General features: G+C 33.0%; 1 protein-coding gene and 1 long non-coding RNA gene across 2 annotated transcripts; both read left to right on the top strand.

Moving 5' to 3' along the window:
* The first annotated feature begins 890 nt into the window (after positions 1–890).
* LOC139891285 (uncharacterized) lies at positions 891–3,296 on the top strand. Its single transcript, XM_071874240.1, has 5 exons — positions 891–970; positions 1,114–1,252; positions 1,646–1,777; positions 1,888–1,978; positions 2,605–3,296. The coding sequence occupies exons 1-5, from the start codon at positions 903–905 to the stop codon at positions 2,763–2,765; spliced, it is 591 nt and encodes a 196-aa protein (XP_071730341.1). The 5' UTR covers positions 891–902; the 3' UTR covers positions 2,766–3,296.
* A 2,147-nt stretch (positions 3,297–5,443) lies between these two features.
* LOC139891286 (uncharacterized) lies at positions 5,444–6,021 on the top strand. Its single transcript, XR_011773600.1, has 2 exons — positions 5,444–5,832; positions 5,926–6,021. It is a non-coding gene; the product is annotated as an uncharacterized lncRNA (long non-coding RNA).
* The last annotated feature ends 12,094 nt before the right edge of the window (positions 6,022–18,115 follow it).

Here is an 18,115-nt window from a genome sequence, read left to right on the forward strand (position 1 = left end):
GCCCATTTTGGAAAAGAAACGGGCTGTATCCACATAGTACATAGGTTTTCTAGGTGACCGAATAATGCACTTACGCAGCCATGATTAATTTTTAAGCTTCAAGTAAACGACCAAAAATCTTACCAGTCAATTAATCCCATTAATGCTCAAGTAAACAGGGCCTTCATCACTTCTGTCGGCGTTTCTTTGTTTCTCGAGTGTAAAATCAGAGTGAGCATTCCATTCCCTTTGTTTTATTCTGATTATACGTCGACTAAGTGTACGGAACTTTTCAGAGATTTCAGGTATCTCTCAATTTCTCAGATTTATGATACATTCACACTGTCATCGATCCTTAGAAGTACACAATTTCTGTATACGGAGCTAATATCCCTGTCTGGTTGTTTATTAGGTTAAGATATACAGTACATTGAAAGGTATAACTCCAAATTTTTGTACTTAATTGATTTTACATGCATCTAGGGTTCATATACTTATGAGTAATATGTGGTTTGATGTTTAAATATTGCTGTTTTTTTTATTATTTTAAATTTAATTTTTTTGTATTAAAGTGGAAATGATAAATAAGAAAGTGATTTAAGCTTTATAAGCGTATGAAAGATATGATTTTCTGTAATTAACTTTTGCATATTCTTTTGCTAAACTTATAAGCTAGATTGTGGAAATGAAACCAAATCATGTTTATTTTGGATGATTTGGGGCCTGCCTGGGCTTTTCATTATAGAAATGCGGATGCCGATAATGAGTTGAATTTGAATTTAAAGCGCACACATTTAACTTCAGTATAATCGTTAACATGGCTTCAAGCTAGGTGGAACGATGAATTAAGATTACGTTATCTAAAACTGCATGTTTTTTCTTTTCAGAGAAAGCAACTTGGAGATTAGACGGCTAGTGTTGTAATGGTGCGTGCAAGTACTCAAGCTTGTTGCCTTCTGCTTTGCATCATAACGATACAAGTCGTATGCAGGTACTTTCTTGCATGATCAATTATTTGATCGGTTAACTTTGACCACGTTTTCCACCACTTATAGAAATACAATTACGAGTGTAGTTTCTAATGATACATAGATGGTTGCTGATATTTAGTTTTATGTGCTGCAAACGTTAAAGGGCCGACCAGTATGTCTTGAATGTTGGTCAAGAATTACAAAAGGAAACTCTACCATTACAATCTGGATCCCGTATCTACCAACTTCAAGGACTTAGACCAAGCACGTGGTACGAAGTCAAGATATCGTATCCTGCTTCTGTAGGTACAACACATCATCTTCTTTAGAGCTGGCAAAGTGGGTGGGTCAGTGGGTTGGGTAAAAGGTCTAAACATGTCCTGGTCAGAACTCAAAACAGGCATTTTATCTTTCCTTTTGTTTCTTATATAAATATAATATAAAAACATAATTAAAGTAATGTATTTAATATGGTTAAATCGCATATATAGTTAAGATATTAGTAATAAGGTTGAATTAAGCGATCTAACAAGTTGTCAGCATACACTTCTAGTGCGTTGAATACATCTGACTCATTAAATATGTAATATAACCCAAAATACTTTTTCATATAAATGGGTCAAAATTGCCACCTCTAAGCATCTTGTTTGGTTACGTTGTTGCCGCTGAACTCATGTTACTCTATGTTTTACAAGATACCCGCTAGCTTTTCTTTACAACTCAATAAAGGAGATTCAGATTTACTGCTAAAGCAAAATAGGAAATTACTGAACACTGAAAAGTTGATTTTCAAGAATGATGATGATTCAGACTTACGAAATGATCAGGTTTGAGTTTCGCTCATTGTTGCATTTTTTGATTATATAGCTTATTTTGAATTTTAAGAAGCTTATAATTGAGTTTTTTTTTTTTTTTTTTTTTTTTTTTTTTGTTATAGAGTCAAACGTATGTCATGTTGACCGTGGAGCCAGAGGGAGCGGTAGCAATACCTTATGGAAAGGAGAGGGAAATGGTCATTTACAACATAGGTAACTTTCACATCATAAACAAACAAAACCCAATACCACATAGGTGGTATATGGGGGAAGTGAGATGTAGACAATCCTTCCCCTATCCGAGAATATAGACAAGTCATTTCTCCACCCAGAGTGAAAAACACTCTCAAAAGTAGAGAAACTCATCCCTCTCTCTATTCGACGGATAGAGAGATTGCTTCCGAGTGGACCTCCGGCCAATAAGTAAGAAAAAAAAATTTAAAATAAAAATAAAATTGAGACGCCATGAAAATGGTAAAATCAAATTTCCATGGGTTTTAAATCCTACCTGAATATTACTTTAGGCTCTAACAGTCAGTCAAGTCGCCAATAACTTTCACATCATGTATTGCAATAATGATAATGATGATGTTGATGCTCGTATTTGTCACTGTTCAGGTGGGTCTAAAGGGTCGGAATTCGCACAATATACATATACATATATACATATAATGAATAAAACCCTTTTAAATCAGTTTATCCTAAAAGATCATTATACAACTACTATAAAATTCTGAGAGTTGCGGGCCAAACTGACCCGTGTAAATTACCCTTTTTCACATGATATCCAACCCACCCATTTTGCACTTTTAATTAGAGGCTGCGCAATTTTTTTGCAGTTTGCGATGAACTAATGCTAGGTATCCCACACAAAGCTTGGTGGGTGGTGATTCTGGCAGTTGTTTGCTTGGGTATGGCATTTGTGATCCCTTCTTTTCTACCACCACTTCTTCTAATGCATTCAGATCGAACTCGAGGGTTGACTTCCAAGAATTATTGACTTGATGATCCTGATAAGCTGATTTTGAATCGCCTGATATTATTATTTAGGCAGGAAGGATAATTTTAACATTTTTCATTAACCCATAACTTTGTTACATTATGGAATTTGACCACACTCAATATCTTGTCTGGTTTCCATTTTCGACTTGATTATTTTAAAGATCTTATTAACGGTCTCTTGTGCACTTCAAATATTTCTCTATTTATTTTTTGAATAAAAGAAATGGAGTTTCTTTCCTCCAACATCTTAGCTAACAGCTTGTTTTCACTGTATGCGGAAGGAAGAAGTCAATAGCTCAACGTATGTTTGCAATGTTTACCAATCTTGTCTGTTTAAGTTTCTATGAACAATATCTTGTTGCTCGAAATTGTGTTTGGAATCATTGTGGGTTTATCAGAAAAACGTACACTTCTTGTCTGTTTAAGTTTCCTGCCATATATAGTATTGTTTTGGGAGACGTGGTTTATGATTTATGGCAGGAAAAAAAATCTCATATCCTTAAAGGCAATTGTAAAACGGCCCCAGATTAACTAAAGATACTATCTCTTTGGTTCGTTTAAGGCTCTTGTCTTTTTGGTTCAAAAAGTCTCGAAATGCTTTAAGACTTATACAAGTTTGGGAGTTAGATTAATCACCAAGGCATGATAAAGTACCGTATTAAGGCTCAAGTTTTGTTCCGTTTTAGGTTGGTATTCTTCGGCTCGAATTTCGTGTTATGCAATTTTCTTGGTAGTTTGTTTGCTGTGTTTTTGGTTATTCGGCATGTCAGGATATCCTTTTTGTATTGTAAAGCAAGTTGTCTCAACAATCACGTTTGTTATCATGATTGTTACTCGTAGAGTCGTAGTATGTTCAGTGGCGGAACTTGAATGAATTCTTTGAGGGGGCAAAATTATTTAATGTCTAAAACATACTCACTCAGTCTCATATCTATTACACGTCCATAAATGAAAAACAATAATTTGATAAAAATCCTTCGTGCCTCTACTATATTCATGTATGACAAAAAGATAAGTAAAAAGTAAGGAGTATGAATGGAAAGTTAACAAAAAAAATATATGTGACATATACTTTTTCTTAAACTATGTATTTTTTGTCCTGGAACAATAGATATGAGACGGAGGGAGTATTTAATAAAATGGATGATTGTATTAAACAAGTATTAAACAAGTATAAATACAATATTGTATTAAACAAGTATAAATACAACACTATATAATACTTTTGTCAACAAACTTATTACCATCGTTTATAACGATGAATTCGTTAATTGATGAATGGTTCAAATTCGTTAATATACCCTTGCATATATATTAAAAATTAGTTTATCCGTCTTATATTTATAGTCCAGTATTCCATTTGGGTTGTTCCAAATTAATAGTCCACTTCCATATATAGATAAAAATAATAAGGTAAAATTTCATTATGCCTTTAATGTATGTAGATAAAATTAAAGAGAGAGAAAATAAAGGTAAAACAGAAAAGTAAACAAAAAGTAGAGTATTTTTATGACATTTTCTTAAACTGTGTATTTTTTTTTATCTATGGACTATTAATTTGAGATGGATTTAGTAGTTATAAGTAAATTAAACTAATTTGTACATTACTAGTGTGTGATATGTTGAAAAAGTACAAGGAATAAGTTAAATATTACTCCGTATGCTACTTTATACTGAGTAAGTATCAAATCAATCTAAATTAAAATAGTGAATATGACATAGATATAGATATACTCGGTAAATAATAATTTTAATTCAACTAAGAAAACAAGAAAAGATAACATGAAAGTATGACAAGTTAATGACACAAAAAGCTTTTACATGTTTCATTTTTCAATTAAAAATTATTTCTCTTTCTTCAATTTTTTCATCTAACCCTCTTCCTCTTTGCCTCTTTTTTCAGTGTTTTTGTTTCAAAAGAGCTCATATCAAACTATAATCTTTCCTAAAATCAATATAAATAAACACTAATTGCTCAAAATTCAGGGGGGACGGACACCCCTCCCGGACTATAGTAAGATCCGCCCCTGCCTGTATGTTGTTACAGAAATACTGATTGATAAATTTATTTGTATGTATAAAAATCAAGTTTCTACTATTTTTTTTATCATAAAACATGAGAAAATGAAGTAATAAAATATTAATCATTTATCAGATGTATTCATTTTTACAGATCTATATCCCTCTCTCATCAGATCTAACATTCATCTCTCTAAAAACATTCATCATCTTCATCGACCACAGATACATCTCAAATCTCACCTTCATCAAAAATCAGAAAACACAAAAAATATCTCAGATCTAATTTTCATCTTCATCTTCGTATGTATTTTCATGAAAGTTTGGGGGTCTTCAAGTTTGAAAATAAACATACAAAAGAAGCTCATAATCATCATTCTTACCGTTAACCTAACCTTCTTCAACTTCTAGCTCGAATTTACAACTACAAATCAAGTGAATATCTAGAGTTCTTTGAAAAGAGACTCTACCATTACAAACTGGATCTTGTATCTACCAACTTCTGCTTCTGTAGGTACAATACATCATCTTCTTTGGAGGTGGCAAAGTGGGTGGGTCAGCGGGTTGGGTAAAAGATCAAAACATGTTCGAGTCAGAACTCAGAACAGGTCTTTTATCTTTCTCTTTGTTTCGTATATATAATTATATATAATAAATATAAATAATTAATTAATGTAAGTAATGTATTAAATATGGTTAAAGCACCTGTATAGTTAAGATATTAGTATTAAGGTTGAATTAAGAGATCTAACAGGTTGTAAGCATACACTTCTAGTGCGTTGAACCCATCTGACTCCCAAAATATGTAATATAACCCAAAATACTTTTTCAAATAAATGGGTCAAGATTGCCACCTCTAAGCATCTAGTTTGGTTACTTTGTTGTGGCTGAACTCATTTTACTTTATGTTTAACCAGATACCTGCTAGGTTTTCCTTACAACTGATAAAAGGCGATTCAGATTTACTGCTAAAGCAAAATAGGAAATTACTGAACACTGAAAAATTGGTTTTTAAGAATGATGATGCAGACTTACAAAATGATCAGGTTTGAGGTTCACTTATGGTTGCATTTTCGGTTATGTAGCTTATTTTGACTTTTAAGAAGCTTGTAATTAAGTTCGTTTTTCTTTTGTTATAGAGTAAGACGTATGTCATGTTCGCCGTGGAGCCAGAGGGAGTTGTAGCATAAAGAACACATTTCAAAAAATTAAACGTTGTTAAAAATAAGTCATTATATGACTAGTCCGTGTCTAGAAATTATTGTCGATTACTGTATCAATAATATGTGTGAATTATTATGTAGGGCCGGATCTTTTCTTTAAGGTTAAAAGTGGTGGGTCCTCAGTGTAGAAAATTGTGTCTAAATAATGTATATTAGGTACGCTTGAATTATTAGGTGAATATTCGGTGAAATATGCCATTTGAATTCGCCTATATAAACTTATGTAATTTCATTTGAGAGGTATCGAAGCATATACACTTCTCTCTCAACGTTTGTAAAATTATCGAGTGCAATATCAAGGTTTGTTTTATAAATACTTTGTCTGTCTTACTAATCTGTTTTAATACTTCTGTATTTTAGTTTATGACTTTGTACTGTTATAGAAGTAGCGATCCATTATCATCGTAATCTTTAATTTTACATTTTTTTTACGACACAATTAAATTTTTTTTACATTTTTTATTTTTTTTAAAAACATGGTAAAAATAAAATTAAAAATCTTTTTGGCTTTTATCCCACTTTAATCAATCAAATATTATCAAAAATATACACCCCTCTTTTCGGTAAAGTAATTTCGGTTCCATGACCTAATTTAACTCATGACGAATTTTTGAAATATTTTGGGTTGATTGATTAAAGATATTTATTCCTTAAGTATAAACGTTAAATTTCGCAGTGATGTAATAAATTTTTTGTATGATATCAATAATTTCGGTCGCAAGGCCTAATTTTATTGAATACCAATTTAATACTTTATAGCGAACAAATTAGCGTTTATTATCAAAAGGTTAAAAATAAAAATAAAAATAAAAACTGTACAAACTTACATGTGAAATAGATTTCTTAGTGATATGCTCTAGCCCACTCATAAGATAGTCGAACTAATTGGTTTTCCATGGCTACATAGGCGTAACCTCGAGCATTTAACGTTTTTTCTTCTAAACATATAAATGGTCCATCTCTGCATAAAGTAACAAATTCGGTGTTTGAATAGGTTTGATTATTTGAACATTTACCTTCGTGTGACCATTTTCCGCATTTGTGACATTTTTCAAGGTGTCGTGCTCTTCTTTTCGCTGCGAATTTTGATTTTTCCTTTACCAAATTGTAACTTATTTTCTTCGCATCTGGATTCTTTTCTTACTCCGTCCAATTTTTCTCTGATTACTGATACCAGTTCACTCGGAAGTGTGTCATTATTACGTTTAGTAATCAAAGCGTGTAGCATTAGACCATGGTTTAGTTCACAGGAAGTCTTCATTTCGTAAAAACCTAAAAAAATAAAAATTCAGAATGGGGGGAGAAGACTAGTTCTTTAGGGTCTGCTAGGGAAAGACCATTCGGGTTCTATTTTCGAGAACTACACAAAAACAGAAAATCTAACTCTAACAGAAATACATATTATCCTTTAAAGACTTGATTCTCCCCACACTTAGTTAGCTGTGGTGTCGAAATTGTGATTAACTTCGTTGTCGACTTCCATCGGACTATCTATGTAATGTTTAACTCTGTGACTATCAACTTTAAATTCAATCCCATTTGAATTTATTAATTCTATCGTTCCGTATGGGAAAACTCTTTTGACTATGAATGGTCCAGACCATCTTGATTTCAATTTTCCAGGAAATAGCTTGAATCGTGAATTGAAAAGAAGAACTCTGTCTCCTTCTTTAAATTATTTTGAACTTCTGATTCTTTTATCATGCCATTTCTTCGTTCTTTCTTTATAGATTAACGAATTTTAGTATGCTTCATGTCTTAATTCTTCTAATTCGTTCAATTGACTTAACCGTAGACGTCCAGCTTCATGTAAATCAAGATTACATGTCTTCAAAGCCCAAAATGCTTTGTGTTCAATTTCTACTGGAAGAAAACATGCTTTTCCGTAAACGAGTTTAAAAGGTGTGGTTCCAATTGGAGTTTTGTAGGTTGTTCTAAAAGCCCAGAGTGCATCCTCCAATTTTATGGACCATTCCTTCGGATTTGATCCTACGATTTTCTCTAGAATACGTTTTAAAGCTCGGTTGGTATTTTCAACTTGTCCACTTGTTTGTGGATGATATGCAGTGGAGATTTTATGAGTTACTCCATATCTTTTAAGAACTTTCTCAAGTTGATTATTACAGAAATGATTATCCCGATCACTTATTAAAGCTTTCGGTGTTCCAAACCTTGCAAAAAGACGTTTTAAAAAGTTGACTACAACTCGTGCATCGTTAGTTGGGAGAGCTTGTGCTTCCGCCCATTTAGATACATAATAAATGGCTACGAGAATATATAGATTATTATGAGATTTTGGAAATGGACCCATAAAGTCAATACCCCAAATGTCAAATACTTCACATACTTGAATGACATTTTGTGGCATTTCATCACGTTGACTTATTTTTCCGGCCCTTTGACAAGCATCACAGGTTTTGCAAAAAAGGTGTGCGTCTTTGTAAATTGTAGGCCAATAGAATCCAGTATCGTAAACTTTTCTTGCTGTGAGTTGAGGCCCATAATGCCCTCCTGTTGGTCCTGTGTGACAATGGTTTAAGATTTTACTAGCTTTATCTCCGAATACACATCGGCGTATTATTCTATCGGGACAACTTTTAAACAGATGTGGATCTTCCCAGAAATAGTGTTTTATGTCACTAAAGAATTTCTTTCGATTTTGGTACGATAATCCTTTTTCAAGGAATCCACATACTAAGTAGTTTGCATAGTCTGCAAACCATGGAATTTCATTATAATCTATCTTCAATAGATATTCATCAGGAAAGTTGTCTTGTATGGCCGATTCATTTAGAACTTCTAATTCAGGATTTTCAAGACGAGAAAGATGATCAACGGCGAGATTTTCTGCTCCTCTTTTATCTCGGATTTCAATATCGAACTCTTGTAAGAGTAAGATCCAACGGATTAATCGTGGTTTGGCATCTTGGTTCGAAAATAGGTATCTAAGAGCAGAATGGTCAGTATAGACCACCGTTTTTGCTAGAACGAGATATGAACGAAATTTGTCAAAAGCAAAGACAATAGCAAGGAGTTCTTTTTCAGTAGTTGTATAATTTATTTGTGCTCCTTGTAACGTTTTACTAGCATAATATATAGGTTGAAATCGTTTTTCAATCATTTGTCCTAAAACGGCTCCCATTGCAAAATCACTTGCATCGCACATAAGTTCAAATGGTAGATTCCAATTTGGAGTTATAATGATCGGCGCATTAGTGAGTTTCTCTTTAAGAATATTAAAAGATTTGATGCATTCATCTGAAAAGATGAAAGGAGCATCCTTTTCTAGGAGTTTATTCATAGGAGTGGCAATTTTAGAAAAATCTTTAATGAAACGTCGGTAAAAACCGGCATGCCCTAGAAAACTCCTAACTCCTCTAACATTGGTGGGATGTGGAAGTTTAGCAATTACATCTACTTTAGCTCTATCCACTTCAATTCCTTCCTTTGAGATTTTATGTCTAAGAACGATGCCTTCTTTAACCATGAAATGACATTTCTCCCAATTAAGAACTAGATTTGATTGTTCGCATCTAATAAGCATTCGTTCCAGATTAATTAAACATGATTCAAATGTATCACCGAAGACTGAAAAGTCTTCCATGAAAACTTTCATGTATTCTTCTATCATGTCGTGAAAAATCGCCATCATGCACCTTTGAAAGGTTGTAGGGGCGTTGCAAAGTCCAAATGGCATGCGTTTGTAAGCAAAAGTACCATAAGGGCACGTAAACGTGGTTTTCTCTTGGTCCTCGGGTGCTATTGGAATTTGAAAATATCCGGAAAATCCATCAAGAAAACAATAGTAACTGTTTCATGCTAATCTTTCCAACATTTGATCAATAAAAGGTAAGGGAAAGTGATCTTTTTTAGTGGCATCATTTAATTTTCTATAATCAATACACACACGCCATCCTGTTACAGTTCTAGTAGGAATAAGCTCATTTTTCTCATTTGTAATGACAGTCATGCCACCCTTCTTAGGCACGCATTGAACTGGGCTTACCCATGGACTATCAGAAATTGGATAAATTAAACCTGCATCTAGTAGTTTAACAATTTCTTTCTTAACTACATCTTGCATATTAGGATTTAGTCTTCGTTGGCGTTGCACATACGTTTTATGACCTTCTTCCATAAGGATTTTATGTGTGCAATACGAAGGACTTATTCCTTTAATATCATGAATCTTCCATGCAATGGCTGGTTTATGAGCTTTTAACACGGAAATGAGTTGAGATTTTTCATTTTCAGTAAGAGAAGACGATATTATTACAGGGAATTCAGATTCACCATGTAAATAAGCATATTCCAAATGGTTTGGAAGTGGCTTTAACTCTAATGTCGGAGGTTCTTCTATCGATGATTTATATCGATATCTGTCTTCTTCTTTTAGCATTTGAATTTCTTCTGTTGTTGGTTCATATCCATTAGCTATTAGTGTAGCTAACATTTCAGTTTCATCAATTGGTCCAGTTCCTTCTCCTAAAGAACATTTTCCTGTTCCTTGTAATTCTGGAAATTCTTCTAACAATTGTGCATGTGAATCTATAGTTTGAATATAATAACATGTATCATCTGCAGATTGCGGTTGTTGCATTGCTCTATCAACTGAAAAGGTAACACTCTCGTCCTCTATATATTTAGGGTCAGTTTCTTACCAAACACGTCTATCATTGCTTTAGCCGTGTTTAAGAATGGTCTTCCTAATATGAGAGGAACTTGAGTATCTTCTTTCATGTCCAGAATAACAAAATCTACTGGAAATACTAAAGTACCAACTTTAACTAGCATGTTCTCCATTATCCCTCTAGGATATTTTATTGATCGATCGGCTAGTTGTATGCTTATTCGTGTTGGTTTCAATTCTCCAAGGTCTAGTTTAGTGTATAGTGAATACGGCATTAAATTTATACTAGCACCTAAGTCTGCCAATGCTTCTATTGAACTAAGACTACCCAGAAAACATGAAATTGTGAAACTTCCTGGATCAGGTAATTTTTCTGGTATCTTATTCAACAGCACTGCTGAACAATTAGCATTCATAGTAACGGCCGAGAGTTCTTCCATTTTCTTTCTATTTGTGATCAGATCTGTCAAGAATTTAGCATATCTAGGCATTCCTGAAATCACATCAATGAAAGGAAGATTGATATTTATTTGTTTAAACATATCCAAAAATTTGGATTGCTCGGCTTCAAGTTTCTCTTTTTTCATTTTACTCGGGTAAGGAAGTGGTGGTTGGTATGGTTTAACATAAGGTTTAGCCTTAACTGTGTTATCTTCATTAACCTTTTCAACTACCGGTTCTTTTTCCTTATCTTGCTCAGGTTGTGGTTCTTGTGGAGTAGGAATAGCTTCATCTGAAATTACAGGTATTTCAGGTGGTTTAAGTGTTGTACCACTTCTTGTGGTAATGGCTTTAGCTGTTTCATTCCGGGGATTAGCATTTGTATCACTAGGTAAACTTCCCGGTTTTCTTTCACCTATCAACCTTGCTAGGTTACTTACTTCTTGTTTCAAATTTTGAATAGAAGCTTGTTGATTTCTAAATGCTTGAGCATTTTGTTCATTGGTTTGTTTTTGAGATGTGAAAAACTGCGTTTGAGTTTCAACTAGCTTCGTCATCATATCTTCTAAATTCGGCTTTTTATCATCGGGTTGTGGTGGTTTGTTTTTGAAAATTAGGTCTTTGCTGGTTGTAAGTATTATTGGATACTTGTTGATTGCTAGGACCTTGTTGGTTGTTGTATGGAACATTTCGGTTATAATTCTCGTTTTGATTGTAAATTGGTCTTGGCGGTTGATAATTATTCTGATAATTATTTCCAGGCCTTTGGTTTATGTATGAAATATTCTCTCTTTGTTCCATTGTTAGTTCAATACTGAGACAATCCTTTGTCAAATGTGGTCCTCCACACTGCTCACAACTAATTCGTATTGAGTGTATATCCTTAGTCATCTTTTCCATTCGTCTCTCGACAACATCTATCTTTGCGGAAATGGAATCTAAGTCATGGCTAGAATCGGCTCTAGCTGCTTTAGATGATCTAACGATATCTTTTTCTTGGTGCCACTCATGTGAGTGGGAAGCAGTGTTATCAATAATTTTGTAAGCATCAGTTTCTGTTTTCTTCATAATGGAACCACCAGCTGCTATGTCTATGTCTTTTCTTGTAGTGATGTCGCATCCTTGGTAGAATATTTGTACTATTTGACAGGTGTCTAAACCATGTTGCGGACATCCTCTCAATAACTTTCCAAATCTGGTCCACGTCTCATATAGAGTTTCATTTGGTTTCTGTGTGAACGTAACAATTTCTCCTTGAAGTCTTACGGCTTTAGATGCCGGAAAGAATTGTTTAAGAAATTTTTCAACTAAAACATCCCATGTATCAATCGCCCCTTCAGGTAACGATTCCAACCAATCTTTGGCTTCTCCCTTTAAAGTCCAGGGAAATAACATGAGATATATCTGTTCATCCTCAATTTCTCGGATTTTAAATAGTGTGCAGATCCTATTAAAGGTACGAAGATGTTCATTTGGATCTTTCTTCGGCGCACCACTAAATTGGCATTGATTAGTCACCAAGTGTAGAATTTGTCCTTTGATTTTATAATCTGGCGCATTAATGTCTGGATGAGTAATTGCGTGACCTTGGCCAGTGCGTTTAGCTCTCATTCGGTCTTCCATACTTAAAGGTTCCAGATTTTCCATAATTGAATTTGTTGAATCTGAATCACTAGAGGATTCTGATTTAATGGTTCGTTCCTCAACAATCTCTGTTTGAATGATTGGTGGTTCCGGAGGAAAAATTAATGGTTCAGGATATATGAATCGTCCCTGAATATTCTCCGGATTCTCAATTGTGAGGTTGGGTTCAAAAAATGGATTATCGGAAATTTGAATTGGAGTACTTGGTCGACTGGATGACGATTCTAAAGAAAAATCAACGGCGACAATATTAGCTAGATGTCTTGATCGAGTTACAGGTGGTGAACGTACAAAAGGTGGTGAACGTCTTGCTCGGTGCATTCACTGAATATCCTATTAGTTTTTAAAAGGAAAGAAAAATTATATAAGTTATCCAATTAATAGACTTTTCTGATTTTGCCCACGTTACGAATAGCCAAAAGATGCAGCAGAGGGGCATGATTCGTTTGGTCTCAATATAATTGAGTACTGTTTGGCTCCAATAACCCGGTCCACGTACAAATCCAACTATTACTACGAACAGAAAATTTTGATGTCTATCAATTTAACCACTTAAAATAAATTTTCGTAATTTAAAGAAATTTAGATAAGAAATAGAGAAAATTCTAAGTCCTAAAAACTAGAATGGCGAGAAATAAGAAAGAAAAAGAGCGCGTCGATATTAAAATTGGAGAAATAAGAAAGAAAAAAATATATTAATGTTATGCGAGGTGTATATGAAATAGTATTAACTTTATTGCGAAATACTATTAAATATGCTACAATTTTACACAAGTTATTTATTTATTTATTTATCGATTGGATATACCTAAACCTTGCTACAACACTTATAGGCAGTGTACCTAATCGTACAGTAGTGTAATTTTTAGTAAGTCCGGTTCGTTCTACAGGGAAAATCTTTAAACAAAGCTTAACGCTATATTAGTTTTAATTTATAAATATATATATATATATATATATATATATATATATATATATATATATATATATATATATATATATATATATATATATATATATATATATATATATATATATATATATATATGTAATATTATTATTATAAAGGGGGGGGGGGGTTTTTTACCGTTTAATGACCGGTTTGTCGATTTTAAAATTTTAGTCGCAGAAATAAATAAAAGACTTAATTTAAAGCGTAAAGTAAATAACGATAATGAAATTGCGATAAGTAAAAGTGCGATGAAATAAAATACAATAATTAAAAAGTGCAATTAAATACAATAACAATAAATAAAAGTGCGATAATTAGAAGTGCAATTAAATATGAAAATAAAGGAAATTAAATATGAAATAAAATAATTATGCTTATTTAAACTTCCGTAATCATGATGTTTGACGTGTTGATTTTAGTTTTATTCCCATGGGTTCATTGTCCTTTGTCCTGGATTATTTAATATGTCCGTCTGATTTTTGTTCATAACAGTCCATCAGTCATAAATATAAAATGCGAGTGTCCTCGTCAAATTATCCTTATACCCGAAGTTAAATATTCCAACTAATTGGGGACTTAAACTGTAATAAGGTTTTAATACTTTGTTTAATAATTACACCAGGATATCGACTGCGTGTAACTCAAGGTTTTAATACTTTGTTATCAATTATGCCAAGTGTCCTTGTACATAATTTCACCCCTGTTTTAATAATTCCATAGACTATTAATTCATTCCAGTGTCCGGTTAAATGAACGATTATTCGTACATATAAATATCCTGCCCATCATGTCCGATTGAGTGTATATGGTTATTTATGGGTACGTTCAATTGTAAATCTTTATATTAAAATTAACAAACTATCATTTAGTTAAACAAATATAAAGCCCATTAATAGCCCATAGTCTAATTTCCACAAGTGTCGTTCTTTTGTCCAAACCCCAATTATGGTACAAAGCCCAATTACCCAATTTTAGTATTTAGCCCAACATCATGATTACTTCGGCTTAAATAAGCATAATAATAATTTAGCTACGAGACATTAAATTAAAAAAGTTGAACATAACTTACAATGATTAAAAATAGCGTAGCGTTACACGGACAGAATTTCAACTTACACCCTTACAACATTCGTTAACATACCCTTATTATTGGAATTAGAATTAAAATTAAAATTATAATATATATATAATACGTTGAGTAAGAAGAAGGAAAAAGATGTGTAGAATTCAGAAAAACGCGTTGCCTTTTATAGGCCCACACTGAAATTTGGTGCTCCGCGAGTCACGGCCCTTGTTGCCTTCGAACTCCGCGAGTCGCGGAGGTAATATTTACAGCTCACACATCTTTGGATCCTTTCTTGCCGACGGATTTTATAATATAAATATAATATAAATATATAATTTATATAATTAATTATATATTATATTATATTTATATATATAATTAATTTGTAACTTTCGCTCCGTTGCGTCGCGCGTTGCGAGTTGACTTTGATCCCGGTTCCGGATTTTCGAACTTCCTTGCGTACTATTTTATATCGTGTACTTTGCGTTTTGTAACTTGTACTCTTGTCATTTTTAGACGTTCTTCATCAATAATTTGAACCTCTTTGATTGTATTTTGTACTTTTGAGCTTTTTGGTCGTTTGCGTCTTCAATTCGTCGAATCTGTCTTTTGTCTTCACCTTTTATTATTTAAACGAATATCACTTGTAAATAGAACAATTGCAACTAAAAGCTTATCTTTCTTGAGGGATAATGCTATGAAATATATGTTCGTTTTTAGTATTATCAAATATTCTCACACTTGAGCGTTGCTTGTCTTCAAGCAATATAGTCTTGAAATACTAGAATCACTTCTTTATTCTTCACACTTTGTACATCAGTGATTTCTATACGGCGGTATAAACAATGGTAGTAACGATGTGGGTGTGTTTTTGGGTGTGTTTTCGCAGAAAATATGGAAATGGGGAAAGAGACTGGTCTAATCGACCAGTTATTATTTTTCTGTATTTTCTGAACTCCGCGAGCTTTTATAAGGGTGAGCTTGAACACACAAAAAGGTGGTTGCATTATCATCGAATTATTATTATTCATTAGATTCTAATACAACTACTGCTTTACTAGTATTCTTAATGGTAACCAAGTGTTTAAATAATTTTTTTTTTAAAAATCTGAAAGAATTTAACCCCTTCCCACACTTAAGATCTTGCAATGCCCTCATTTGCAAGAAATCAGTAACAATTTAAATTATTGAGGGTGATTAGCGTAGAAAAATGATTAAATTTTACCAAAGTTTCCAAACATATTGTTGTTTGTGTTGAATGATAAATTGTGTACATCATTTGTTCATTCCGTATTGTTGTTATTTCACATATATTTTGCATCTTGTCGTCAAAATTAGTTGCTTTTGCTGAACTTAATGCCAGTCTTTGAAAATGCGTTGTTTTACCCTGTTGTGTACATAAGATAAACTGCAAACATATATACATATTTTTAAAGTTTGGTATATTACCCCACATTCAAAAATTATTAAAATCTAATAATAAAAGTTATAAAATTATAAAAACTATTACAATATCAACATAAGTGCTAAATGTAGTAACATTACAAAAAATAAAATAAATAAAACTAAATAAACTAGGGTTGATACTGATACCAGTAGGGGTTCCATGCATAACCGTATGTGTTATAGAATGCTCCAGCTGGGTTATAAGTAGGATACGGTAGTTGGATCTCTATAGACCAGGGAGGAAATACGGGCTTTGGAGTAGGAATATAGTTTCTACCTACATGTTGGCAATGAGCTATGATGTGGTTTTGATGAACTTGCCAATCTTCAAATGCTCGATGTCTAGCATTTTCATACTCTTGTGAAGCTATAAACCTTTGCATTTCTGTCATTTCATTTCCCCCTCCACATTACATGGCTGTTGATTTCTTTCAACCTGTGGATGTCTTCCATTATATTGTACTGCGGCGTTATTTCGCCTCTTCAAAACCTTAGCACCATGATATACATTTAAACCAATTGTATCGTGGGGTTCTGGTTCTTCGATTAATAATTCCCCCGACTTATATCCACATCGAGATACTCAGCAATTAATGTAATAAATATACCACCTCCTATTATACTGTGCGGTCTCATCCCCCTAACCATAGCCGGTAAATAATAACCCACACAATAAGGTATACTTACAGCGCTTTGTGGGTCTCGAATACACATGTGGTAAAATAAATCTTGCTCATTTACCTTTTCCTTATTTTTACCTCGCTGTGTAATCGAGTTCGCTAGAAACCTGTGAATTACTCTTAACTCAGCTCTATCTATATCCGTATAAGAGTAATTTCCCCCTTTAAATCGGTGATGGCTAGTCATTTGACTCCATACACCATGCGTATCAAAATTTTCATCAATCTTTCTACCATTTAATATCAACCCTTGACAATCGGCAGATGCTAGCTCCTTAGGCGTATATATACGTAAGGCCTGAGCCATGTCTAGTAGAGACATGTGGCGCATCGAACCTCCTAACAAAAATCTAATAAAAGTTCGATCGGTTAAAGTAGCTACCCGATCATTTATTTCTATACTACACAATAATTCTTCACACCATACTTTATATACAGGTCTACGCATGTTGAATAATCGTACCCAATCGTTAAAAGTAGAATTACCATACCTCTGTGTAAGTAATTCTCTAATCCGTTCGCCCAATCCTACAGCTTCTAACGGTTCCCATTCTATTACCCTAGGTACTTCAACAGCTTTAGAATGAAGAGTGTGCAAGCCCCTTTGGTATTTTGAATAATCTATCTGTGACAACCCGGAAATTTCTAACCAAATTTAAACTTTAATCTTTATAAGTTTCCGACACGATAAGCAATATTTGTTAAGTTAAATTTCAAGAATTTTAAACTATGTTCATACATTCATTCAACCTCGACCAAGTTCCAACGATTCACGAACCATTAAACGAATATGATTATATATGTATATGTGTATATATATATATATTATAACTTAAAACGTAAACAAAATATTAGATTAAATACTTTATATGATTGTATCTGTTTCAAAATGTTTATCAATGGAATTAGAAGATAAGATCAAATGATTGAATTATCAGATATATTAAATTATGATTACAAGTCTCTGTTGAAAGGCCCACGTTGATTTGAGAAATCTTTCCATTTTAACAATATTCGAAAAATGGTAAAGTGATTTATAAATAAGAACAAATTGTCAATCATTGAGAACTAGAGAAAGGATAGTGGAAGATTGAATCTCATAAAGACTCGATTGATCTATTTAGTTTCAAACGTACAAAAAGGTTTTCAGTTTAAAAAGAACTTTATTATTAAAACGTATATAACTTTTATAAATATCTAGAACCACTTTTGAAAACTCATTTCTTAACTAGTATGATAAAGATAAC

Source organism: Rutidosis leptorrhynchoides, chromosome 2 (genome assembly GCF_046630445.1).
Source record: "Rutidosis leptorrhynchoides isolate AG116_Rl617_1_P2 chromosome 2, CSIRO_AGI_Rlap_v1, whole genome shotgun sequence".
NCBI classification, from domain to species: Eukaryota; Viridiplantae; Streptophyta; class Magnoliopsida; order Asterales; family Asteraceae; genus Rutidosis; species Rutidosis leptorrhynchoides.

Excerpts from the sequence above, each read along its gene's own strand:
- LOC139891285 (XM_071874240.1), top strand. The coding sequence starts at position 903 with ATGGTGCGTGCAAGTACTCAAGCTTGTTGCCTTCTGCTTTGCATCATA. Across the intron at positions 971-1,113 it reads ACGATACAAGTCGTATGCAG|GGCCGACCAGTATGTCTTGA; the intron begins GTACTTTCTTGC and ends CAAACGTTAAAG. Across the intron at positions 1,778-1,887 it reads CAGACTTACGAAATGATCAG|AGTCAAACGTATGTCATGTT; the intron begins GTTTGAGTTTCG and ends TTTTTGTTATAG.